We start from the raw sequence: 26,595 nt of genomic DNA on the forward strand, positions 1-26,595 counted from the left end.
GAAATATAGTTAACATACAGTGTTATATTGGTTTCAGGTGTACAACATAACAATTGACATTTATATACATTATGAAATACTCACCATGATAAGTCTGGTTACCATCTACCACTGTACAAAGTTATTATTATTATACTAATATTATTGACTATACTCCCTATGCTGTCTTTCTACATTCCCATGGCTCATTTACTTTATAACTGGAAGTTTGTACCTCTTAATCCTCTTCACCTATTTCATCCATCTCTCCACTCCCCCTTCTTTCTGACAACGATCAGTGTGCTCTCTGTATTTATGAGTCTGTTTCTGTTTTGTTTTGTTTGTCTTGCTTTTCTTCTTGTAACTTTCTTAATTTGATTAAAGGTCTCTGGTACTAATAGAATTCATGCTGTATAGTATTCTTTTTTTTTTTTTTTTTTTTTTTTTTTTGCGGGGAGGGGCAGAAGGAGAAGGTCAAAGAGAATCTTAAGCAGGCTTCACACCCAATGCAGAGCCCGACGCTGGACTTGATTTCACAACCCTGAGATCATGGTCTGAGCCAAAATTAAGAGTCAGAACTTAACTGACTGAGCCACCCAGGCACCCTTAATATTTGTTCTTGAAATTAATTTTTTATTAATTTCAAATCTTTGCAAGGGTAAAGATTTATAAAAGTAAGTAACATGTAAATATTAACCTTCCAAGAGATAAATTTGGATTTTTTTTTTCATCTCCTTTGATCTTTACTTAAAGAAATGGTATTGTTCATTTGTAATTTCTTCAAAACCATTTTTTAAGCTGATCCTTAGGCAAGATAAAAACTTAATACAGTGTATAATATTTTCCTCATCTTATGTAGGCTACCTACATAAGCCTATATGTATTTCACATACCTTTCTAATATCTGCCTTACCTCATAAACAATACTTTGGGAGTAATTGTTGTGAAGTGGAAATGTGGGAACTGAGGAGGTAAGAAACACATTTCTGGGTAAGCCCACTCATCTGAACTCCTACGTGACAGGTGTCTCTTGGTAAAGTCGGCTAGACAATGGGATACCAGGATATCACCACCGCTGTGAAAGAGTCTCTCCCAGAGGGGACTTATCTGCTTCTTTGTCTGGTTCCTACTGGACTCTAATTCTCACTCACCATGTGACTCAGCAGGAAGGATTTATTCAACGATCTATATTAGCTGACTTTCATTCCTATTCCAGCTTCTATTTGCGGGCTTCTATAACATGTTACCCCAACATAGAATTAAATCGTGTTCTGGAAAGCTTTGAGAACTGTAGGATGGTAAAGGTGTTGTTCCATGGTTTTATTCATCCTAGGTACAAGAAGTTAACTCTAAGACGGAGCCATTTGGTCCAATTATTATGATACAGGTACAATGTATAGTACAGTATATAATAATTATCAAGGGTTTCTTAAGACAACAGAAGGATCTGTTCAAAATGAGTTTCCAAACTAAAAGCTAAAATATGTATTTTTTTTATTGCTTCAGAATTGGCAACTAAGATCACAAAATAGTACAAAAGTGTACTAAGTACACCACATTGAAAAGAAAATTTCCGAAGTTGGGACCAGGTACATCTATATGATTTTCTAAGTGGCTCAAAATAGGTCCCCACAGTTCCTCTGAAAAAGTCATGAGTAGCCACCAAAAGCTAGCACACAAGTCTAAAAGCAGGTATCAGCCAAGAAAACAAAGGAACTCAACAAATGCAATGCAGTTGTGTGAACTTTCTCATTTTTCCATAACCTTTCCACAGTGTCGCAACACCAGAAAGGAGAAAGAAGGAATAAGTGTGCCAGCCTTTATCTCTCAAACTCAGAAAACATTCATTTTATATGGTGTATCCTGGGTATTAATAACTAAAAGTAACAGAAAGCTGTGAGATATTCCAGCAATGTCATCAGAGAATAGGAAAGCAAGTTTCAACAGATCAGGGGAATTCTGTTCTCTGTTTTCCACTTAAAAAACATTCTATGGATCTGCTATGCATTGGGATGTCTGCTTCTTGTTTAAGGGCCCATTGTCATGATACATTTTGGTATTTGCTTGGGAATCCCCAAGAATGGCCAAGTAATGAAACACCTCTGCTTTTCTAACCTGAGAATCATGCTGCGTTCTGAGCATAGGAGAACAGGATAGAAATTTTTAAAAACTAACCATTTGTTTCAGAAGAGTCACTCCTACTTATAGTAGACAGAAAAATAGAGGCCTCATTGAACAAAATGATGCCACTAGCCTTCCAAACAGTATCACAAATGATCTCATCCCATATAGCAACCATAGTCCTGGTACTCAAATAATTTCTAATATTATCTGTATTACAATTTACAACTCTCAAGAGTGAGTTTGAGACATTGGTAATGCTGGGATAGGATTATATGTGTTTGTTAGCTCTGCGTAATTGTGTACTTGTTTATGTGTCTGTGTTTGGTTTCCCTAAGCTCAGACCCAATGGAGATTAAAACTTCCTAATGACAGAATTGGCTATTAACTAGAGCAGACATAAATTAAGTATCTCAAAAATCTAAATAGAGCTCAAGACAGACTCGGCTGTCATCAGTATCCCAGAAAATATTCATAGACACAAGGTGTCTTAGTTTGTATTCTTCCAGAAGTAGATGTTGAGATGAGAATTTGAATACAAGCTGTTTTTGGGGGGAGATTATCCCAGGAGACACAGGTAAGGGAGTATGAAAATGAAATAGGGAAATGAAGACAACCACTTGAGGGGGAGTCATTGGTCAAGTTACCTTGTGGGAAACTGGAAATTAATTCTGCTGCTGAAGAGGGAGAGCTGGTGTAGAACATTTGCTTCAGAGTTATCCCTCCCAAACGAAGAGAAAGCTTGGGTATTTATACATCAACTCCCCAACAGTCCTTGACTGAGAGTTGTTCCAAGGATGAGAGATAAATTGAAGGAATATTAATTCCTAGAACTTCCAGCCTGATGTGCTTGGCAGAGCTGACTCTGATGCTCAAAGGAACCCTCCCAAGATGTTGGCAGCTTGAAATAGAAAAGTTACCCTACATTTGTAAATTTTAAAGGGATATTGTTGGGACACCAACAAAATATGCATTAGGTATCCTGGCTGGGTTGAAGTACTTCAAACCAGTTAGTGTTTAACTGAGATAATAGGTTCCATATGCATTTAGGGGAACATTGGGTATCAGTAATTTGTAAAGAAATCCAACTCTAGTGATGCGAATGTTTTCAATCTCCATAAAGTCGGGCTACACGTCTGCTTTTTACATTGTTTTACCCACTGTAACTTCCATGGTGCCTGGCATGTAATAGGCACACAAACTCTTTGGGAAAGAAATAATTTCATCATATTTATTTTAATATTTTTACTAAAGAATTAGTCAAAGATAGGTAAAGAAAAAAATATGCCAAGAGGAACATATAAAGAGATATTCATTACATTATTAATTTAGAAAAGACCTTAGAATGATAATAAGGAGAGCTATAAGACTAGTTAGGATGGTTGCTTTATTAAATGAATTATGTTGTCTCAAGTGTCTTTCTGGTGAACTATCTCAGTACTTCTTTAGTCTTATTCTAGTAGAACAGTAGGAAAGAAGAGTATGGGGTTAAATTCTAGTCATTAACTTTTTTCCTTAAAAAAATTACCATTTTTTTCTCTTCTTTAAAATAGAAACAAATTATCTCATTATTTATATTGCAAAGGGTATTGGCAGCTGTGAATGGAGGGATACAAATAAAAGAAGGATGTGAAAATGAATGGGAGCACCACCACGTTGCTGACTGAGTTTCTTAATATTTTAATTCTGGGTTTCCTTTTTGTGGAATCAGAAAAAAATAATTCTTGTTTTTTAAGATAGTTGTTAGAATTAAATAAAAGAATGTGTGAATCTAATACATAAAATGATCAGTAATTGAGCCTTACATGGGAGATATATATCTATATAGATACAGATATACGTAGATGTGCGCAGTAGTGCCTCCTTATCTGTGGGGGATACATTCCAAGACCCCCAGGGGATGTCTGAAACCACAGACAATACTGAACCCTATATATACTATTTTTTCCTATGCATACATACCTGTGCTAGTTTAATTTATAAGTTAGACACAGAGATTAACTATAATAATAACATTGAATGATTATGACATAATAATCATTATGTGAACGTGCTCTTTCCCTCTCTCTTTCCTTCAAAATTCCTTTGTACTGTACTCACCCTTCTTATGATGATGATGTGAGATGACAAAATGCCTACGTCATGAGATGAAATGAGGTGAATGACGTAGGCATCGTGACATCACATTAGGCTACTACTGACTATTGACAATAAGTCAGAAGGAGGATCTGGACTGTGGTTGACTATGGGGAGCGGAAACCCTGGAAAGCAAAACCACAGATAAGATACATATGTAAATGCAACATACATATTTATGATAATAAAAATATATATTTAAATATATTATGTAGTATATACATACAAATATATCTTCCTGTGTAAGATTTTTAAGATTATTACATTCAGGTTTTACATTTCATCAGTGTTCTTTTTGTAAATATCAACTATGGGTATAGAATTTTTTCACCAGTATTGGATTTCTGATGATTCATGTAGTTTAAAGAATTTATGTTCAAATTTCATGAACTATTTGTTCTCATCACTTTTTATTATTTTATATTTATTTTTAAAACTAAAAATATGAACACAGAGTTTCCTCTGCATTGCATATCTTCCACCTGTATTTGGATTAAACATGTGTTGATTTAAGATTTCAAAGTTACCAGCAAAGTCAACAGTAAGATGCCAATTTTGAAGCAGGCACTCTTGGGATAGTTAGTCATCAATACTATTCCTTGTTTCCTTAAATGAACATTGGTAGTTAGCAATTTGGAGTCCATAAGGACCTTTTAATTTGTCTTCAAAAAGTGACTTTGAACGTACGTTATTTTGTTAAATTATAGATATTACCTGAATAAATTCTTTGGTTGCATGTTTTCTTCCTACAATCGCTTGATTGTTTCCTGTAAAACCCCACTGACTTTTCATGGAATGTGTTGGGAAATTTTTTCTCAAGGTTTTCCTTTTGTGCCTGTAGTTCTTGTAGTCACTTCCCTATTACAAGCTTAACCGATACAGGTTTTAGAACCAAGACATAGGTTTGTTGTTGTTGTTCAAAACTTGTTTTATTTGGATTGATTATTTTCTGGTCTGATTTCATGATCCACCATTTCACTAGAAGCTAGTGGTGAATTACCAAAAGAACTTCCCAATGTTTTTGTATACATTTTTTTTCAAATTTATGAATGGAAAAAGCACAGACATTATATTGATTATGTGTAATTGCCTATGCATTGGATGTTTTATATTAAACATTACATATTAATGGAATATTCATTCCACGTACACTCGTTTGCAAATTGTATTCATTGTATAGAACCCAACGTCTGGTCTTAAAAGGCCTCCTGTTTCATGATCCCCTTTCAGAGTATTAAACCAAACCATTATAACCCCAAATCAATTTTACAGTCAGTTATTCTAAGGTTAACACAAAAAATAAAAGTACCACACGTTAACCATCCAGGAAAGCAAGATACACACATAGATCCATAAATGCATATTTGAAAACCAACTGTGAGCCCCCTTTAATGTAACGGAGGTAGAAAAACCCAGTTTTGTTTGGAGAATGGACTGCCAGACCTCTCAAACCTCAAGTTTGCTTTGCTTCTAGAATTTTTCCCTTATTTTTTTTTTTTCTAGCTAGGTAAATTTTGAAGGAAATTTAACTTGAAAAGCATGTTTCTAAAGCTAAACCACAGACTGTGCAATGTGAATAATAATGATTCTTGGCTTATTGTTTTTCAATTCCAGAAGAAATCTGACAGACCAGGTCAGTAACAAGCAACAATGCCTATAAAATAGTTTCACACAGATGTGTTTTTTTTTTTTTTTCAACAAACAAGCTTGAAAATTAGAAAAAAAATTTGGAACACAGAATAAAAATGTTCAAAATTATTCAAAGCCATATAATTAATATAACCACCCCTCAGTATAGGTAAACCATGTGTACTACTTTTTATTTCAGATTATTCTGTTGTATAGATACATAAACATATAACTTTATTGGGTGGGCTTTACATCTCATGAAATTTACCCTTTTCAAGTGTACAATTCAATAATTTTTAATAACTCTTCTGACTAATTCAACCATTGCCATAAACCAGTTTTATCCTCCTAGTAAGTAATGATGAGCCTATCATTGCCTTTTAAGCTCAAGTTTTTAAATATAAATTCTAATTTAAGAGTCTTCATATTAAATTTAATTTTTCATAAATAAAACTCAACATAACATGACCTGAGTTTAGTTCACAAACTTCGGAATGAATTTTAGAATTTTTCCATACCTTAGGTAACATGTACTGTCTTCCTTCCTGAAGTTTACCCAGCTCTGTCTGAGAACTCTTGCTCTGTGTAGACTAAAGATAATTGTTAGCTGTTGGGAATTCGAAATGCAGGAAACTAAATACACACATTAAAGTGAAAGCCAAATTCTTAAAAGAAAAAGTATTACTATATTTGTATCCACATAACTTTCTTTTTAGCTTTACTTATGCAATCCAAAAATGGAACAACTTAAGGCTATTTTTTTCTAATGTGCTAAAATTTTTATGTTGCATGTGAAAATTAATTTGCTCCAGTCCTTAAAATTCTAAGGTCAATTATGTGGAGTTTACATAATGGCAAAAATATGTATTGATATATTTTCCTTATTTGGATAGACTTGAGAATTCAAATTCTTCCAAAATTCATGCTAGCTCAAAAGGTATTTGACAAAAATTCTTTAGATAAATTAATCTTGTGCCTGGAACTAAAGAGGTCAAACCACAGGCATCATGGAAGTTAAGCAGCAGGTAGTCTGCCTCTGCAATTTCCCCTTTGTTTTCTGCTTATATATTTTAGAATCTCTGTTTGTGGGGAATAAAATGTTATTTATTGCAATTAAATGTTTGCAATTCTTAATCAAGTGATATGGGGTAGAGACGGAATTTGTTTGGAACAAAAAGAGGTTGGGAAGTATTACTAAATGCAAGCATGAACAATGCAAATTTTACAGCCAAAATAGAAATTTTGCAGGCATGACTGCTTTTAGAAACTCTGTAAGTCTCTGCTGGTGTGCATTTTGTTTGTATAAATATGCAAACATACCCAAATTAGCATATTTCCCACCTGCATCCTTCAGACAGCTAGACTACAAAAAAATTAATAAACACAACTTCTTTTTTAATTACTTAATTTGTTAAATTTTAACTGAAATCAGATAATGGGTTTGGGATGCATAATTCAAGGAGATGTAGAGTGCATATAAGGATTCATGGAATTGTCAAATGCATTTAACTTTTTCCTATTTTACTTAAAAATTTTCAGGTGAGGGGCGCCTGGGTGGCTCAGTCCCTTAAGCCTCTGATTCTTAATTTCAACTCAGGTCATGATCTCAGAGTCCTGGAATCCAGCACCAGGTCAGGCTACCTGCTCAGCGGGAAGTCGCTTCTCTCCCTCTCCCTCTGCCCCTCCCCATGTGCGCGCATGCGTGTGCGTGGGCGAGCGCTCTCTCTCTCTTTTGAGCGTGCGGGTGCACGTGCACAAATAAATAAATAAATCTTCAAAAAAACTTTTTCAGGTGATTTCTTTAAAATCAACAAATAAAGACTATTGTGTTCTTTAAGAGTATAACCATATTATAAATAAATTCCTAGCATCAAGTAACATAGAAGTAGGGCTGCTCTGGAAGTTGATTTCATGGAAATCAAATAATCTACACTCTAAATAGTGACCTTTCAAAAATCTTCTTCATTTCTGGACTACTCCCTTGGCCCTTTTTTATTTTTTCAAGCCAATGAGTATTTCTATGTGTAAGTAAATTGAATAGGTCTGAGCTAATTTTGAAAATCTGATTTCCAGTGTTTGACCGCAGATTTCCTGGTATGGGAGGTTTGGGCTTTTACCTCCCTAAAGGAAGAGATCAACCTCCACCATGATTCCTAAAGAGGACTTCCCTGCTTCAGTTAGTCTCTGCTGCACTTAGGGTAGAATTGCTAGGCATATACAAGCCGTATGGGCCGGACCAATAAGCCATACGCAAGGCACAATCTCTCAACATTTTTTCTGCTTCCTCACACAGAATCAATAATATTTAGATGTAACATATACTTCTACGGTGTACATTTATGGAGCGATAATGCACTATAAAAATTCATGATTCATACAACAATGAAAAGTAATGGTTGCTCACTCATGCATGTGATACTTATAAGGACAGTTGTCATTCCTTCAGGAATAAATCAATTTCTCACTCACCCAAGAACATATATAGGTGAAAGTGAAGTTATTATAGGGCCACACTTGAATTCATACAAATGCATGAATGCATGAGTGTGTGCACGTGTGTGTGTGTGTGTGTGTTTCAAATTTTGGTGCCTCTATTAAAGTTAGCTATTTATTACTGCTGACACAGACCCCAATTGATCCTGCACAACAGGGTTTATAAATGATGCCTTGAAGAATTCTGTACTGATGTAACTATGGTATCATTCTCTCCATCTTCTTTTCTTTTCTTATAAAAATGAAAGGATCTGGTAAAGACAGGACAAAATGGCTCACCTTGAGCCTCAACACTGCCAACTAGGGGTAAGTCCAGATAAAAGTGTTAGCTTATGACTTAGTGTGTAGTGTCTAATGATGTAATCTGGCTACAATCATGTTGCTGATAGACAGACACACAGGAACCCAACAGATAGCAACCTTATAAGTACAGAAATACCTATTCCTTAAATAGCATAAGAGGTTAAAACTATATATTATTAAAACTGCGATAGGCAGGTTTTAACCTTTAGTTTTGGTTAGATATCAAAGACAGTACATCATGGAAGTCTCTGAATTTGATGGTACTAATACCAAAAATTATATCAAGACTATGTGCATGCCAGATATTTTCTTAGATAGCTCATAGTGCTGTTGAGAAGATGTCTATTGTTTGCAATAACTTGTAGACAATATTACACTGTTGTGATTGTTTTAAAATGTAGTTTTTATTATTATTCAGGTATGGTGAGACCAATAGATTGGTCAGGAGATGATTGCTATGAAAAAGATAGTTACTCACAGTTCCCAAGAGGAAGGGGAGACTACCACACCATGGAGGGCCACACAGAGGAGTACCAGGTTCAGTCAGGAGGCAGAAGGAGAAAATGGAAAGTATGGGCAAGAGCCTTTATTATGGTTTTTGTGGGAAAGGTAAGGCAAGATAAGATAAGTAGACTTAGGGGCGCCTGGGTGGCTCAGTTGGTTAAGCGACTGCCTTCGGCTCAGGTCATGATCCTGGAGTCCCAGGATCGAGTCCCGCATCGGGCTCCCTGCTCGGCAGGGAGTCTGCTTCTCCCTCTGACCCTCCTCCCTCTCATGCTCTCTGTCTCTCATTCTCTCTCTCTCAAATAAATAAAATAAAATATTTTAAAAAGAAAAAAAAAGATAAGTAGACTTAGGATTGGCTATTTCGAATTCAGTGGACTCTGAGGTATCGGGACTTGCTTGCTGTGTGGTACCTAGCCTTGGAATGATTAGGGCAGAGAAATATTGCCTCCTAGAGTATAAATCCAGATAGAGAAGGCTCTGGATTGATTAGTTTGCATATGAAAAGCACCCTCCTGGGTCAGTCTTTGCTATTTCTAGGAACTGGCTAGCCTCGGGAGAGGTAGTCTATCCCCATCAGCAAGGCTTTAGATGACAGAGCATCAAGAATACAGAAAATAAAAAAAGCTAGTTAATAAAGTGATATAGTGAGATCTGAGTAAAAAAATTATATTTGTTGTTTCTTTGTAAACAGAAATAACATTTATATATAGTAAATTGTATTAATTGTAAGTGTAAAATTCAATGACTTTTGACAAAGATACCTACCCCACTCAAAATATAGAGTATTTCTATCAGTGGCCTCTTTCCGTCTATCTACAGTTATAGTTTGCCAATAAAAGTTTAATTTACTTAAGACCAGTACATATTTTGTCTCATTTTTCCAAATGTAACATAATGTAAAAAACATAATGTAAACTTTTCTCCTCCTTTCTGTCTCGATTGAGCACATAGATCAAACAACCTAAAGGGGTCATCTTTTTGACTAGATTTCTTACCATTATCTGTAAAATGGAAGTGGGATAAATGTCAGTCCTCTTCTGCACTAACATGTATTTAAATCATACCTCTCCACTCCTGCAGTTAATGAGAAAGCAGCAAGCCCTTTGTCACGAGCTCCACAGAGAGTGCTATCAGGGCCCAAGGTCAGTTTTACCGGTCCTGTGCTGGAATGTAGCAGCTCTACCTCTGAGTGATTCTAAGTCAGAAGAGACGTTATTACTTCAGCAGCCCTTTAAAACAAACAAACAAGAACTCACAGTGTGGTTAGCTTAGTTATAACCTAAGATTTGTTCTTTCATCTGGGCTTGATTTTGCATCATAATCCTTTCCCACCACCATGTTTCCATTAGCTGCATTCAACAATTGTTGCTCTTAATCTTTGGAACCATCTATACTAAAATAACCTTGTTTGTACTAAAAAGTTGGATAAAATAGTAACTGATTTGCCCAAGATTTCAATATTTTATGATAAATTTGCTAGTATACTATATTTTTCAAAGACAAATAGTTAAGAAAAAACCTTTTTTTGCTCTAATTTCTAAAATTTCCTACCTAACTGATTCCTTATTTTATTTTTTTTTAAGATTTTATCTATTCATTTGAGAGAGAGAGAGTGCCAGCATGAGCAGGGGGAGGGGGCAGAGGGAGAAACAGACTCCTCGCTGAGCATGGAGCCCCATGAGGGGCTCAATCCCAGGACCGTGAGATCATGACCTGAGTCAAAATCAAGAGTTGGATGCTTAACTGATGAGCTACCTAGGTGCCCCTCCCACCCATGTGATTCCTTATTTCAGAGATTAATCAACTCTAAGTGAACAATAAGAGTTTTTAAAATAGCTATTTATCACTATTAACCTCTTTCACATTGAAGCATTGTATTTAGAAACCTGTGGTTTGCCCTCCATAGATTTTCAAAGCCATATCACATATGTGAGATGACAGAAAATATATATTGGTCTCTGTCCCCAGTTTCTGGCACAGAGCTCCAAAAACTCCTGTAGTTTTCTAAACGATAGAGCACTAAGAGCATACTTTTGTTCTAGTATTTGGTCTTTGACCCCGGTTCCTGACACAGGACTCTTGAAATTCTTATCATTTCCTGGGTACAAGGAGTGTCTTTTATTCTAATGAGGTAAATCTGGGTGAGTTTCTGAATAGCACCTGGATGAGGACTGGTCAATGGAAAGAGCAAGCCATTATTAGAAGTTTGGAATTTTCAGCCCTGCTACCAATTCTCTTGAGAAGGGAGAAGGGCTGAGAATGGAGTTAAGATTAATCACGCCCATATGATGAAGCCTCCGTAAACATCCCAATAGTATGGCATTTGGAGAGCATCCAGGTCTGTGAACACATCCATGTACCAAGAGGGTGATATACCAACTCCAATGGAGAGAAAATTTCCCTTGCTTGGGATCCTCCCAGACCTTGCTCTGTGTATCTCTTCATCTGGCTGTTCATCTTTATCCTTCATCATGTTCTTTAATAAGTTGATAAATGTAAGTATTGTCCTGGGTGCTGTGAGCCATTCTAGCAAATAAATCAAACTGAAGAAGGAGGTCATGGAAACCTCCAATTTGTAGCCAAGTCAGACAGAAGTTGTGAGTAACCTGGGGGCCTACTACTTGCAATTGGTGTCTAAGTGGGGGGCAATCTCATGGGACTGAGCCTTAACCTGTGGGATCTGATGCTCTCTCCAGTAGATAGTGTCTGAATTTAAATTGTAGGAAACCCAACTGGTATCATAGAATTGGTTGGTGTGGGGAAAATTGATACATTTGCTGACCAGAGGTGTTAGAAGGGTTGTGACTATGGTAATAATAGGAGAATAAAGGAGAAACACAGGAGGAGAAAAACTAGGTTTAAAAAAAAAAAACAACAGCAACATATTTGAAGATTGTTCTCATTCTGTGCAGTTATTGAATGATATTAAAAGGAGAACTTAATTTAAAAAATAAGGAATGTGAAAGGCCACTGAAAAAAATGAAAAACAGGTTCTCTTCTTGAAGAATCCATCCAATAAACACCCATGAAATGAACCCTTCTTCTATCACTACTGCTCAAAATTTATTTTCAGTGTGTATGCCTTAAAATGTTTTTCTTCCAGCACTATTGGTTCAATTGAAAAAATTACTTTTCTCTTTAGTATAGAAAATTAATGACATAATTTTATAGATAATGGCATCTCTGCTAAACACATTATAGTTTTCATTTTGGTTCAAAAATTATTATTTTAACATCAAGAGCTAAATAGAACTTATCTTTCAAAGGAAATAACCACAAAACATATTGTATATTTTACTGCAAAGTTAACCAAACTGCATAGCTAGTTTTATGCAAGGTTGTCATGAAGTTAGGCACTGAAGACTCTGGGGTTTATAATATAGTGAGAAGACATGCTGGTAAGTAAATTATATAATTACAATATAATGTGCTGGGCTAAATAATAAGAGAATGAACAAGTATTCTGTACATCAGAACAGAGGAAGAAGCTGATTATTGCCTAAGGGACTCAGGAAGGGCTTTATGGAGAAATTATATTAGCAATGGATTTCTAAGGGTAATAAATACATAAGATTTTTTCAGATGAAAAAGGAAGAGATTGTTCCACATAGTGAATGTAGCAATACACTGTGGACAGATGACCAAAGGAATTATCTTTAGAATTTTAGTTTGAAAGGAGAGCACTAAATAATAAAGCTGGTATGTGTGTTGCAGTCTTATGAGGAATCTTACATAATTATATCATGAATTTCAATGTATGTATCTTTAAATTATAGTCCAGAATTTCCCAAATGTGTGATCTTAAGAGTTTTCTGATACAAATTTCTTAAAAATGTAGATTCCTAGACATTTGTTTTGAATATTATTATTTAGTTAGTAAGTTTAGAAAAAATATGATTAGAAATTATAAAATTTGGAAGGAGGGGAGTGTTAAAGTTTCATTTACTTCATAAAATAATAAGTCATCAAAATGTGTAGAAAATTGAATTTCTGGGACAATTGAGATGAAAAGTGTAGAATCCGGGTGAAAAAAATGGCAAGAGTTTGAACTGAAGCAGGGCTGGAAAACTAGAATTGAATAAAGAAAATTCATCAGCTTTCAGATGTTGAAGCTGTTGGCATGCAGGATCCTTGGTGAGGGAGAATATATCAAGAAGTTTAACTCTGAAATTCAAACTGGTTAGGCTGTAGAGATAGTGAGTCCTGAGACCCAAACAGGAAATTCCAGAGAACAACAGGTTGAGAAAAACAGGGTAGGGGTGGTGAGATGGAGAACATGAAGCTAGGAATGATTATGCTAATTCAAACCCAAGAGTGTTTCTGGATTTAATTAGAAGGGTTCACTTCCGGAAAATAAAAACAAACAAACAAAACAAGAAGGAAATGTTCTTAAGTGGGCATTGTAATGAATGGTACAAAAATATAAGGGAGTAATGCTTTTAAAGGCATGTCTGATTCAAAGTAAAAATCTTTCAACCATTTACTGCTTGATATTTTCCCATGGAGATAATTTTTAAAAGCTTTGGCTTTTAAACTTAGAAAAGAAATACTGAGCCCTTTTTGTTATTACTTTAACTTGCCCAATCTCTAAACCACAGATACCTCAGAGGTTCATTAGAAATTCCCAAACCCAGAAAGAGGAAAGTCCCAATAAAAACAAACAAACCAAACCAGATCCTTTAGGAGTTGAATTTTGAAGTTTTGACTTCCTGATTCTAAGGATGGGTCATATTTTAGCTTCAGAATAATAGTAAATGTAGCTTAAAAACACCATAGTTAAAATAATGAATCTCTTCCATGTCTGTCAATAGATTTGGCTCGTAGGGGTCTCAAGTGTACCTCAAATACAAATTAAAAACCATACAAGCCCCCTTTCTAACTCAATCTCTTTATATGGAAATCTCTTTATTAGCCCAACATTTTTTGCTTCTTTATTGGAATTTGTTTTTTGTTTTTTATTTCATTAGATGCGGTCAATGGCTCAGGTTACACTGACAATGAGAGAAAATCTTGCCTTTCCTCTATAAATAAATAACTGGGGTTCCGTTATTAACTATTAAGGGTTATATGTGTCTCTCTGTCCTCTGGACTAGCCATTGCATGTTTGTGATTCAAGAGGCTTCCAGTTGCAGTGGTCTGGACCTAGAGAAGTAAACACCTGGTGAGCATTCAATCCTTGGTTTCCAGAAAGTGATGTCTCCCTAGAACAGAAATTGAAAAGCATTTTGATACCAGCTTTTATGAAACACATACTAGTAGATAATATAAGATGAAAGTATCGCTATAGTTCTATGTCATCACAAAGAAAATTTTAAAGAAGAATTAATTGAAAGAGCCATGAGCAAGTTCACTGTGGCACCACAAGGTTTTTTTCAGTACCTGGAGTGTTCAGAACTTCTCAGTGCTGTAGGGTAAGTATAAGAAAGCTTGATGGAGGACGAATAATGTGTGATTCATGAGCCTCTCTTTCCCTCCCAACTTTTTTTTTTCTTGTATGTGTATTCTTTTAAGAAATATTTCAGTTAAAATATAATACATTTCATTTTACTCAGTATATCCCATCTCCTTTCTTTAGTCTCTGAAGGACGTGTGTATATCCAGCTGTACCCAGAATAGCAAAAGCTAAGGATCAAATGGTTGCTCCCTCTCAAATACCAATACCACAAATTGTACTTGACACACCAAGGCATTATTTTAAAGATGGACGTTAACTGACTAAAAATTATTTCCTTCCTACTGTTTTAATTTTTCTTGTTACCACGTTCTTCATATATATATATATATATATATATATATATATATTCTTTTTTTTTCCTGCAAAACTCTGCATTTACTAACCTATATAAAGGAAGGCCTAGACAGTTTCACAGTAGCCTACTTTGTCATCAGTTTCTTCATTTTGATAAGGAGTCATTTCAGTAATATATCATTTCAGGTAAATAAAAGAGGCACCAGATTAAAACTCCCAATCTGGAACTATCAGGGTGTTCACCAGTAATTGCTGTTTTACCTTATACACCTGCAGTTTGCTGGGAAAGACTTGTGTCTCCTCCTCCTATGTGCCTCTTACTCTAGTGCTGAGCATTTCTCTGCTCTTGGGATTTTTTTCATTCCATGGAACCATGACCCACCGTTCTTTCAAATCACAAAATTAAAAAGCAAAGAAATGAAGACAAAGTAAATCAAATCTATTTTATGATATACATTGCAATACCATGTTCTCTTACACAGAATAATAATAAACTTAAAGGATTTCTGTGGATCTTGGAAATCAATACTTTGAACAAACCACTCTTTAACACCTGGAAACTAACTTAAAGAAATGTAATCCATATCATGGTTTCTCATTAATATTACAAATTCTATGAGTGCATGAGGACGTATGGATAGATCATACTTCAAGGTGTGAGTTAAGAGTGTTCTAGAAAACCTTTTAGAAAGCATTGATACAGTGGAGCGCCCATGGAATTCATCTCTTCCTGCAGTATGTTTTATTATGTCCTAGAATTATTTATTAGGAGAAAAACAATTTCTGTTAATTATTTATTAATATTAAAATATTGATGAGCATTACCTAAATGTAACGGGATTCCGGCTGGTGCTCAGGGTTCATACTGCTGACATGCACCAACTCAAGAGGCGTGTATTAAAAGAACAGAACAAATGACTTAACACGGGCCTAAAAGCAGCAATCAGAAAAGGTTCATTTAACTTTCTAGATGGCGCAAGCTTCGAGCAATTGCCTCTACTTAAGTAAGTGTGGAATCACAAAAGACTATTTATTACAGTCAAACAGGACCCTGCAGCTTGCTCAAAGACCTTTGAAGAATTTCAACAGTTATAAAGTCTTGCTCAGTGCAGAAGCAGTAAAAATTGGGCAGACCCCAAACAGCCTGCAAAGCTTTCATTAAAAAGTTAATACAGTCTTTGTCACAATCATTCTTTGAAATGAATGTGTTTCTCACTTTTTTTTTTTTAAGAGATGCCATACATGATAATTTTCAAACTTCTTTGAAAATGGATTTTAAGTGTTAGGGAAAATAAACCAGTTTCATGGTGATACAGAATGAATGTAGGGTCTCCATGTGTTATTTGGAAAGTGTTCCAACATCGAGCATCTTTGAAATGCTCTGTAAGTGTATATTAAAAGTTACTCTATTAATGGATTTAATTCAGTAGGAAAATTAGTGGAATTTTTCTGTTTTTGTTTTTTTTAAAAGGAAAACTTGTTTCCCAGGATGTTAGGGCTGCGATTTTTCTATTAGCAATTGGATAATGAATTATTTTTTTTTTAAGTAGTAGGATTAGGTTAAAAGAAAATAATTCTCAAAAAATTAACATACTTTTATTTATTTATAACTGAGTGATATATTTAGAAACACTGAATACATTTATAAAATTTTAACTAAATATAACCACAATAAATTATCCTTTGCTTGGAATCAATTTCAGAGCATCAAACCACTATAGGTTGGGAGGTGGGGTGTAAGGGTATGGTGAGGCCAATCCAGGAAATAAAATAATAATACTGAATAGATGAAAACTAAATATGAAAGTTAAATGATGTTAAGTTACATGAAATGATAGTAATTGCTAATGGGAGCAAAATATTAATAAGAAAATGTATTTACTTTTCCATCAGAAAAACACCACCTACATTTTTCTTTGACAAAAGATTAAATAATCATTGCCAGGCCATTAAATTAATGATGCTTTAGTTACAAAAGAGTTCACAAGATCTTACAATAATAGAAATAGGAGGATGGGACACTTATTGCAATGGATTCTTCATTTAGACTTACCCTTTCTAATAAAGTGTCATGAGGCAAGCTTAATGAAAACTCTATTGTTAAGTGAGGAATAAAAATGAAAGGCATTTATAGACAGGAACAATTTGAGAGGTTAGATGCAAAAGTCAATGTGACAATCACAGAAACATCAAATCCACAAATACAAAACTTCTAACGTTAGCTATACACAGCGTTCTAATAGTTCTTGGCTTGAGAAAAATCTATAAGAAAATAGGTCCTTTAGCAATGAAAACAATTCAACAGTTAATGTACTTGAGAATTCTTCATTTTTGGTTGTTTCATGTTTGCAATTTATTTTGCTGCATTCCATTAGGGCAGGATGCTGCTGAACCCCGCAGTGAGATATTTCAGTTGGCCAGTGTACCAGGATTGAGTTTTGAAACCAGAAGTGCACTGAGGGATAGTATGCGTTTTTATTTTTAATGGAAGGATTTGAAGTAGGAGGTCACTTAAAATATATTTAAGCTTCAATTAGAAATGAGGGTGACCCTATGATATCTGATCCAAAGAGATGATTTTTATTCATATTCTGTATTTTCGATAATGCATAGCAGAACATAACAAATATAGAGTCAACACCTAATGAGATACCTCAGAATATATCCAGAGACTTGTGACATAAAAAGCAGTCAGTTCCTTAGTACTTATTAAATATTCTCTTTTTAAGAAATAAAAATGTAAAAGCAGATGACTATTGTGTCCTGATGTATATTTTTATTCATGAGAGATTTTTGTCAAAAGTCAAGACCTCCTATAATATGTTCTAAACCCTGTCCATTTTACAATACACTAAATATTATTATTACCTATAGATACCATGGGACTCCTTGTGCATAATGGATTCCAGTCCTCTTACAGTGTTGCATATGAAAATGTTATCAATGAGCTGCAGAATCTGGTATTAATAACTTTGCAACATTATAACAAATAGGTAGCCCTGATGTTTTGTTCTTTTTTTAATATATCAAATATATTTCATTGCTTACATTATAGTAGCAGATTGAAAACATCTGCTCACTTGCCACTAGTCCACCAGCAGTTGAAAATCTCAGCTCATTTTCCATAGGCCTGTATGTACCAGGGCTATAATCCAGCTGCTGAGGCTTGATATGGGGCCAGATTAATACTCCAGAGCCTTTGAAATGGAGATTGTGCTTTCTTGCCAAAGATTAGAGCAATGATAGCCTGCATTTGCTTGTTCCTTTCTTTCTCTGCTCTTCTTTACCACCCTTCCTAATTGGATTGATTCCTGTCCTCCCACTATCCCCTCCCATTGTTCTTTCTCTACAGCTCCATCACCTGTCATGACGATTAAGAAGGATCGAACATCGAGAAACAGCATCTCTTTATCTTGGCAGGAACCTGAACACCCTAATGGGATCATATTGGACTACGAGGTCAAATACTATGAAAAGGTGAGGAGATGATGTTAAAGGGTTGGGCTGTGTAGAGAAAGAGGTGACCTTCTTATGAGCTATGCAATTGCCAAGAAACCAATGGCATTGCTAAGAAGTGGTAGAGCTCTGTTTGGAACTCTGGTCACGTGATACCTTTGATTTATCAGTGGAGGGGGTTTTGAAATCATTGTGTCAAATATCCCCCATTTTTTAACAATAAGTCACAGCAAAGATGTCAGTACCAAACTTAAGCCATCTAGTTATGGCATTAGAAATGACATTTATGTCTTCTACTGAGACCCCTGTTCTACCAATTATTTCACAGTGATTCCTGAGCCTATTGATGAGCTATTTCTTAGTTCATTGCCTTAAGCCTCATTTCTTGACCTTTACCTTCACATGAATTTCATTCAGTATAGATTGGAACATTGAACTAATAACAAAACCATTGTATTATTGAACTGACAATGAAAAGCTTTCTTGATACTGTACAAGGTAATTTAGAAGGTGGGAATGGATGGATAAGTTTGCTCCACATCATAAAATTGTGGTTCAGTAATACAATTATAAAAATAGATACATGATTATTTATAAGTAGAATTTAGGCTATAGTATTTCATCACCTCTAAACGGCACTTATTTCTCCCTGGTTATAAATTATGGTGAGGTTTGAAAGCAAGATGTATTCAAATCTTATCAGAGCTGGGTGGTTTTATAGCTACTAATGTGAGCAAAACATATTTGTGTGCAGGTTACAAAGTATTTTCAAGTGAATTAAAAGCAAATTGTGCATTTATATAGCACTTTATAGAACACTTTTGAGTACATTATTTAATTTTGAATTGTCTGATGATCCTATGAAATTGGTTAATTAGATTCATTCACAAATAAGAAAACAGAGTCAGTGGCATTATTTGAATTTCTCACAGCCTCGCTGCTAATAAACAGGTCCCAGTTTTGAATCCTGGAAGCCATGACTCCTCCTTTAGTGTGTTTTCCTGTATCACATGCCTTGCTCTACGTGAGAATGGATTATTAGGAACATAAGAATGATCAGTTGTGCAAACAAAGCATAATGTATAAACATTCATTTGCATTGTGTAGCTATTCTTTTAATTAAGGTTAATGTATTTCACAAATGTGTTGCCATTTTTTTTCCATTGTGCCCCATGCAGGGAAAAGGAATGTCTCTTTCATTAAAAGAAAAGAGAGGCCTAATCAACTTCATTATGCTAAAGTCGTAGTATAAATAACTTATATCCTAGTTTTTAGTGCTCCACTGTAGCACCGGAAATACTCATCTGATCATGATCTTCTATTTTTAAAAGTTTGACAAGAAAGATGGGGCAAATATAAGAATCCATGTTTTACAGACGATGCAACAAAATAAAAAGAAAAGTAATGACACATCTCAGTTCAGACTGGATAGCAAAGCCAGGAAGCACCCAACCTTTAGATCTACAGGGCCAAATCAAAAATGCAGTTAATTTATATTCAAGTCTTTCAAACATAAAGAAAATTCTGAACTTCTTTCAAATTCTACCAACAAAGCACAATGCACATCCTTGTATTAAAACAATACTACCCAGTGCAGGAAAAAATGGCTGAATCTATTCATTATTCCCTAAGCATTTTAAAATTTGATAGAAACATTCATGCAATACTATCTTTAATATGTTTATATAAATATTTATATCACACATACATAAATTTAAAAATTATTCCCAAATGTATATAATGCTTGGAAATATTTTGAATGTTTCACTAGAATTTAAGCTCTATAAGGTCTAGCTTTCTTGACTAGTTCACTAATGATGATGAGCAGAGTCAAGTTTGGGGTATAGGTTCAACAAGTTTTTTAACAAATGAAATAATTATTTCTGTAAAATAAATATATTTGATCCTCTTCATTTTTTAATATACCAACTTAAATGCTATCTAGTACATGACTAGCATCTTTAACTACAAAGTATCTGTAATGTATACTTCTTCTGTAATATGCTATGTCATTTTGGTTAAGAATATCCACTCTGGGCCAACCCCCAGGTGCAGGGACCTTCCACCATTGTTCAAAATCAGGTTACCCGTAAAATACTCAGTGTATATTAATGTGCCTTAGGGGAAAAACACAATTCTATGTAAATCCATTTTTTCTACACAAGGCTTGACACAAAAAGACTTTCTTGTTAATGTGCACTGTGAATCGCCTAACATACAATCTCAGTCCCCTGGAGGAGATCCTTTGGGGAAATATCTCTAGACTTTGATCTGAAGATATTTGTCTCTACTAAACCACAGTGACTTAGATTAAATACAGTGCACATATAACTGATGCTGAGGAAGTTATGAATGTAGAGCTATATGTAAAACCTGGACCTTTTTTAAGTTTAATATTTTATAATTGCTAAAAATATTTTTCTGAGAATCAGTAGGGCATTCCTATTAAGTTTATTTATTTTTTTTAAAGATTTTATTTATTTATTTGACAGAGACAGCGAGAGCAGGAACACAAGCAGGGGGAGTGGGAGAGGGAGAAGCAGGCTTCCCGCTGAGTAGGGAGCCTGATGTGGGACTCGATCCCAGGACTCTGGGATCATGACCTGAGCCGAAGGCAGCCGCTTAATGACTGAGCCACCCAGGCGCCCACATTCCTATTAAGTTTAATTCAAAGGAGTATTTTCCTTTTTGTAAGTTTATTTTTGAAATTAGAACAAAGATTTCATTTAGACTTAGCTTTGAAGAAAACATATTTTCACTGGCATATTCACTAACTGGTAAGAATGAAAACTTTCCCTGATTTATGTGCAGGACACAAATCATTTTACACAAGTTAGGAGATTCTGTAAATAATTTTAGCTTAAAAGATGCCTCTATTGTTTTCAGAGAGTGAAATGACTGTCATCTCTTTTATATGTCCTATGCTCTGTGTTAAAATCTGAAAGAACTGATTTTGAGTGGTTCACCTTTTTATCATTTGATAGCGTTATGAAGATTTGATTTTAACATGATTTTTCTTACCTCAAAGCAGGAGCAAGAGACAAGTTACACCATTCTGAGGGCAAGAGGCACAAATGTTACCATCAGTAGCCTCAAGCCTGACACCACTTATGTGTTCCAAATCCGAGCCCGAACTGCAGCTGGATACGGGACCAACAGTCGCAAGTTTGAGTTTGAGACTAGCCCGGACTGTATGTATTATTTCAGTGTAAGGTATAGGGGGAGGGTTGTTGCAAAAGTGTCTGATAATTCATTCTCATTCTCTCTAAATTTTAACCAAGTTAAAATTTAGATAATATTTAGATATTGAGATACATTGAAAGTAAATTGCTTGAAATATTTAACAGATTTGTATTTGTGTGGGTGTGCATCTGTGTGTGTGTGTGTTGTTGTTTTTTTTTCTCTCTTACACATCAAACATATTCTAATGCCTGGAATGTTACTGGTCCTCTACTGGCCATAAATTGCTTTGAGGAACATTATGTAATATGATAACATACCCCCAGTACCTGTTAATCCAGATGTTCTTAGTTCATTGCATGATTCAGTGAACTACAAAAAAGAAACTTGCTGATCCGTGAGGATTTTAATATTGTTTTAATCCTTAACACGTTCAATCTTGTGTCACTTGAAGAATAAGGATTTTCTAAAACCTGATTTATCACCTCATTCACATTCACAAGCAGTTTGGATAGTCTTGTGCGTCTGACACCAAATTTGGCATAAATACATCTAATATTGGCAAACATTTTCCCAATGGCATTTCTCTTTTCTTCAAATGCATTTGCTTCATACTAGAAAAACCCTCTGCTGAAAGATAATTTTCAAAAAGGTAATATCATGGCTGTGGTACTAATACAGAGTGAATACACATTCAAGTTCAAGTTAAGGGTTTTTAGTTTATTAATTAATGAGGAGAGTATTATATATTTATCTATATTTTATTTATGTTCATTATATCCTACAAAAGATTAAACTGGTTTACTTATTTATTTTTTAGATTAAACATGTTTAAAGGAAAATTCGAATAACAGATACGTATATACATATAAATACATATTTGTGCATGTATGTATATAGGCAATCAGGAATACTTAAAAAAATTATTAATTTCTCCCAAACCGATTAATATCCTATAGGACAATAAATGTAATGATTAAAGTCATTTTTTCTACTACACATAAACCATTTATGTCTCTAGTGAATGTTTTATTTTAATTGTAATGGGAAAAATTGTATACATCACTCAGTTCCCTGCAACTTAAATTCAGTTGTAAAAGAGCCTAGAAAGACAAAGATCAACACCCTTTAGAAACAGATTACCCAGGGAGGGTCTGACAATGGTCAGCTCTGTCCTGAAAGGAAACCCAGTAATCTCTTTTGACTGTCCCAATTTGCCATTTCTCCTGGCATGTATATTTCCTATCTAAATATTTTGTTCATGACATTAAATATCGTTGGCTTTGATACAGTAATATTTTTATTATGCCCACAATCCCTACCTAATAGAAACATTAAGGATTAACACAAATAATAAAAACTGTTCAAGTTAATATAATAGGTACTCCATCAAGTAGTTATTTTATGGCACACTTTTGGTCAGGTGATTAGAAATGCTGTTTACAATAACAAGCAGCACCTTCTGCAAGGTATTGAAAATCTAGTGTTCTTAGAAATTATCAGTTCACAGCTGGAACATGACAATTCTAACTCAAAGGGGAGCTGCCATCCTCAAAAGTGCAAATCTACACTTCAAGACCTCTCCTAATCCTCCCGTGATGGATGTACATGTTTACCCCACCGCGGGGTCATGGAAGTGCCTGCTCGGATCTCCCTGCTGCCTCCAGTGGGCAGACTGCAGTGGGCAGACAGCCTTGGCTGCTGCCCCTTCAGGACCCACCGCAGCCTTCATGCATGGGCCACGCTCCCCTCGATGACTAACCACCGCAAGGGGACTGGTGTCAGGCCTTTTCTGCCTAATGCAGGATTCCTCTATGGACAATCTTCACTCCGGGACTAGACTCCAAGGAGAAATCGTTCTCTGAGAACATTAGAATCGAAATGTTACAAAATACCATGAAAGTACATCTGAACAAGTTTTTAAAAACAAATTTAAAATTTTAGATGACACAATAACAAAGTTTAATTGCAATTTAACATTAGTAGTACTAAACCTTTTTGTAACGTTTAACTAGTGCAAAACAAGTTTCTTTTTTCTTTTTTTTTTTCTTTTTACGATTTTATTTTCAAATAATCTCTACACCCAGCAAGAGGCTGGAACTCACAACCCTGAGATCAAGAGTTGCATGCTCCACCGACTGAGTCTGTCAGGCTCCCTGCAGAAAAGTTTCTTGTTCTGAAATGATTATAAATTGATTTTTTTTCAAACTTTTAAATAATATTTAAGTTAACAACAACAAAATCTACATTTGCTTTACCAAGAAAGATCACAAATCCCAGGAAGAGAAAAAAACAAATGTTCATTATATCCAGTGGTAGAAATTAGGCAAATTGAGGGACAGGAGGGTCAGATCACCATTAGATAAACATTCATTATGTTCCACATATGCATGTTCTTAATCAGCACTTAACTCTATCTGATATGTAAAAATGCAAAGGAAACAACAAATTCCAATATATGAATGTGATTCCAGATTTACTACAGATACTGCTGTGGCGGCAATCTGCACGAACCTCTAATGAGGCCTCAGTGTCTGAGGTTTAAGAGCCCTACAGGGTCTTGGGGTTTTGCCAAATAAGTTTTATATTTGCAATACTTCCAATGATTGATAGAGCAGATAAAAAGAGGGATAAGGAAAAGATGAGCTTTTTAACATCTTCTTCCTCATTTATAAAAATCTTTGAGTTGTGCTGTTTGATTTTTTATTATTTATGTATTTTTAATGAGTTTATTTATTTACTTAAGAGAGAGCAAGCAGAGCACGAGCGGGGACAGGAGCAGAGGGAGAGGGAGAAGCAGACTCTCCGCTCAGCAGGGACCTGGTCGCAGGACCCCGGGATCATGTCCTGAGCTGAAGCCAGACACTTCACTGATTGAGTCACCCAGGCTCCCCTCAGTCTGATTTTTTAAAAAATCAATTTACTCTTGCTCCTTCACCATAAAATTCTTCCAGGCTTTAAATACAGATGAGACAAAAGGTATCTTTTGTCTTAAGGTGGGGAAAAAGACAAAAATCAACTTTCTATTTTTTTTAAAAGATTTATTTATTTGAGAGAGAGAGAAAGTTGGGGGGAAGGGCAGAGAGAGAGAAAATCTTCAAGCAGACTCCCCACTGAGTGTGGAATCTGATGCAGGGCTTGATGTCATGACCCTGAGGTCCTGACCTGAGCTGAAACCAAGAGTTAGATGCTTAACTGACTGAGCCACCCAGGCACCCCTAACTTTCTATTTTTTTAATCAAAATGTTATCTTCATAAAAATTCTAAGAACTTAAGAGTCTTATTTGTTATATATTGATATTTAATATATATGTATATACATATATAAAAGACTCATGTTTGGATTTCTTTAAGTTTGCTATTTATTGTACTTTTTATTTTTTTAAAAATTTCCTAGTTTTGGGGCGCCTGGGTGGCTCAGTCGTTAAGCGTCTGCCTTCAGCTCAGGTCATGATCCCAGGGTCCTGGGATCGAGCCCCGCATCGGGCTCTCTGCTCGGCGGGAAGCCTGCTTCTCCCTCTCCCCCTCCCTCTCTCGCTGTGTTTCGCTCTGTCAAATAAATAAAATCTTAAAAAAAAAATTTCCTAGTTTTTATTTTTAAAAATAAAATTAAAATTAAAAATTATATGAAAAGTTCTCATTCATAACCCAAATAGATAGTTCTCGGTAGAACAAAGTGTATTTTTACCTGGAATTTAGATAATATTTTTTGAACTAGGTTAAAATGTCTTACTTTTTACAGTAATTGTCATCTTCCTTTTACCAATGAGGAAACTGAGAAATAGGGAGGTTTAAATTAGCTTTCCAAAATCACACCATTGGTAAATGATGGGTCTGATTCTAGAACCCATGTATTTATGTGACAATATATTTAGCATTCTCCTAAATATTTTATCTGGTCCTGTTCCATAGGCTATTCAGATACTATTATTTCCTTTTTATGTGGCCTAGGACACAGAGTTGATATGTTTTTTCTCAGGTTGCATAGCCAGTAAGTGGGGTCAGTGAGCCTAGAATCTCCAAGTTTTGGAGTACTGATCCAGTGCTGTGATTGCACATTTCATATATATATATGAATATATATACTCCTATAAACCCTACAACTATTATATATATAGTTGTAGGGTTTATAGGAGTAGAAGGGCTTCCCTAGAGTTAAGGCAACATCTCCAAAGTGCAAAGAGTATGAAACTGTGGCATGCTTGGAAACACAGTCAACTGTCTAGAAACCTTCAGTGGGCAGAAACTGAACCACAGCACTTTTTGCCAGTTTGTCACTGGGAAAATGAAATAATAAAAATATATAACATTTATTAAGCACTTACTATGTGCTTGGCACTGTTTTAAGTGTTTTAACTGCATTAGCCCATTTAATCCTCACAACAATGAGATATTATGTCACACAGCAAATAAGTGCAAATCCAGGCATTCTGGTTCACGAGAATGAGCTCCTAACCAGTCTGCTTTAGGGAGAGAAAGCTGGCAGTATGTATAGGATATACTAAAACAGGCAGTGACTAGAAACAGGGGAAGCAGTTTGCTTGTGGGAAAAAATATTCAAAATGAGTTTCTAAGACATAATAGACATTTAGCAGCATGTCACATAAAGTCATTGGACAATTCCATTATGCATTTAGTCAATATTACTCATTAAAATGTTTGCTAATTTCACCAGCAAAAATGATCAGTTTGATTATGTGCTTTAGATAGTCTCCAGGATTCATAGCTATTTAGAGCTAGAGGAAATTGCAGAGATGTTCTAGTTTAATCCTGCCTGTGTCAGAAAGATAAATTGAGAAGTCCTCTTTCTTCTGTCATGTTTCCCCTCCCAGTTTCACTGACCTTTATTTTATCAACTGGCTAAAATTTACAGAGAATGTAGAACTTGCTGCTCTTTATAAGTTATTACAGGGTACAAAATGGAAAGCATGAGATAGAGTTATTATTATAGGTTTATGGAGCATTATTGAATCACTAGGTTAAATTATTTTGCAGACTAATCACAGATCTATATCCCACACATGCGGATATATCTGTCCAGG

General features: G+C 35.1%; 1 protein-coding gene across 1 annotated transcript in view; it reads left to right on the plus strand.

Annotated features, from left to right (window-relative positions):
• The window catches only part of EPHA3 (EPH receptor A3), a 360,686-nt gene that overhangs the window by 260,503 nt on the left and 73,588 nt on the right, over positions 1-26,595 (plus strand). Inside the window, exons 6-7 of the mRNA XM_045902696.1 lie at positions 18,270-18,394; positions 21,402-21,564. Of these exons, the coding sequence (XP_045758652.1) occupies positions 18,270-18,394; positions 21,402-21,564 (288 nt within the window). The remainder of the gene's footprint in view (positions 1-18,269; positions 18,395-21,401; positions 21,565-26,595) is intronic.

Source organism: Mirounga angustirostris, unplaced genomic scaffold, assembly GCF_029215605.1.
Source record: "Mirounga angustirostris isolate CCGP_5_RB_7025 unplaced genomic scaffold, mMirAng1.0.hap1 SCAF_1, whole genome shotgun sequence".
In the NCBI taxonomy this organism is placed as follows: domain Eukaryota; kingdom Metazoa; phylum Chordata; class Mammalia; order Carnivora; family Phocidae; genus Mirounga; species Mirounga angustirostris.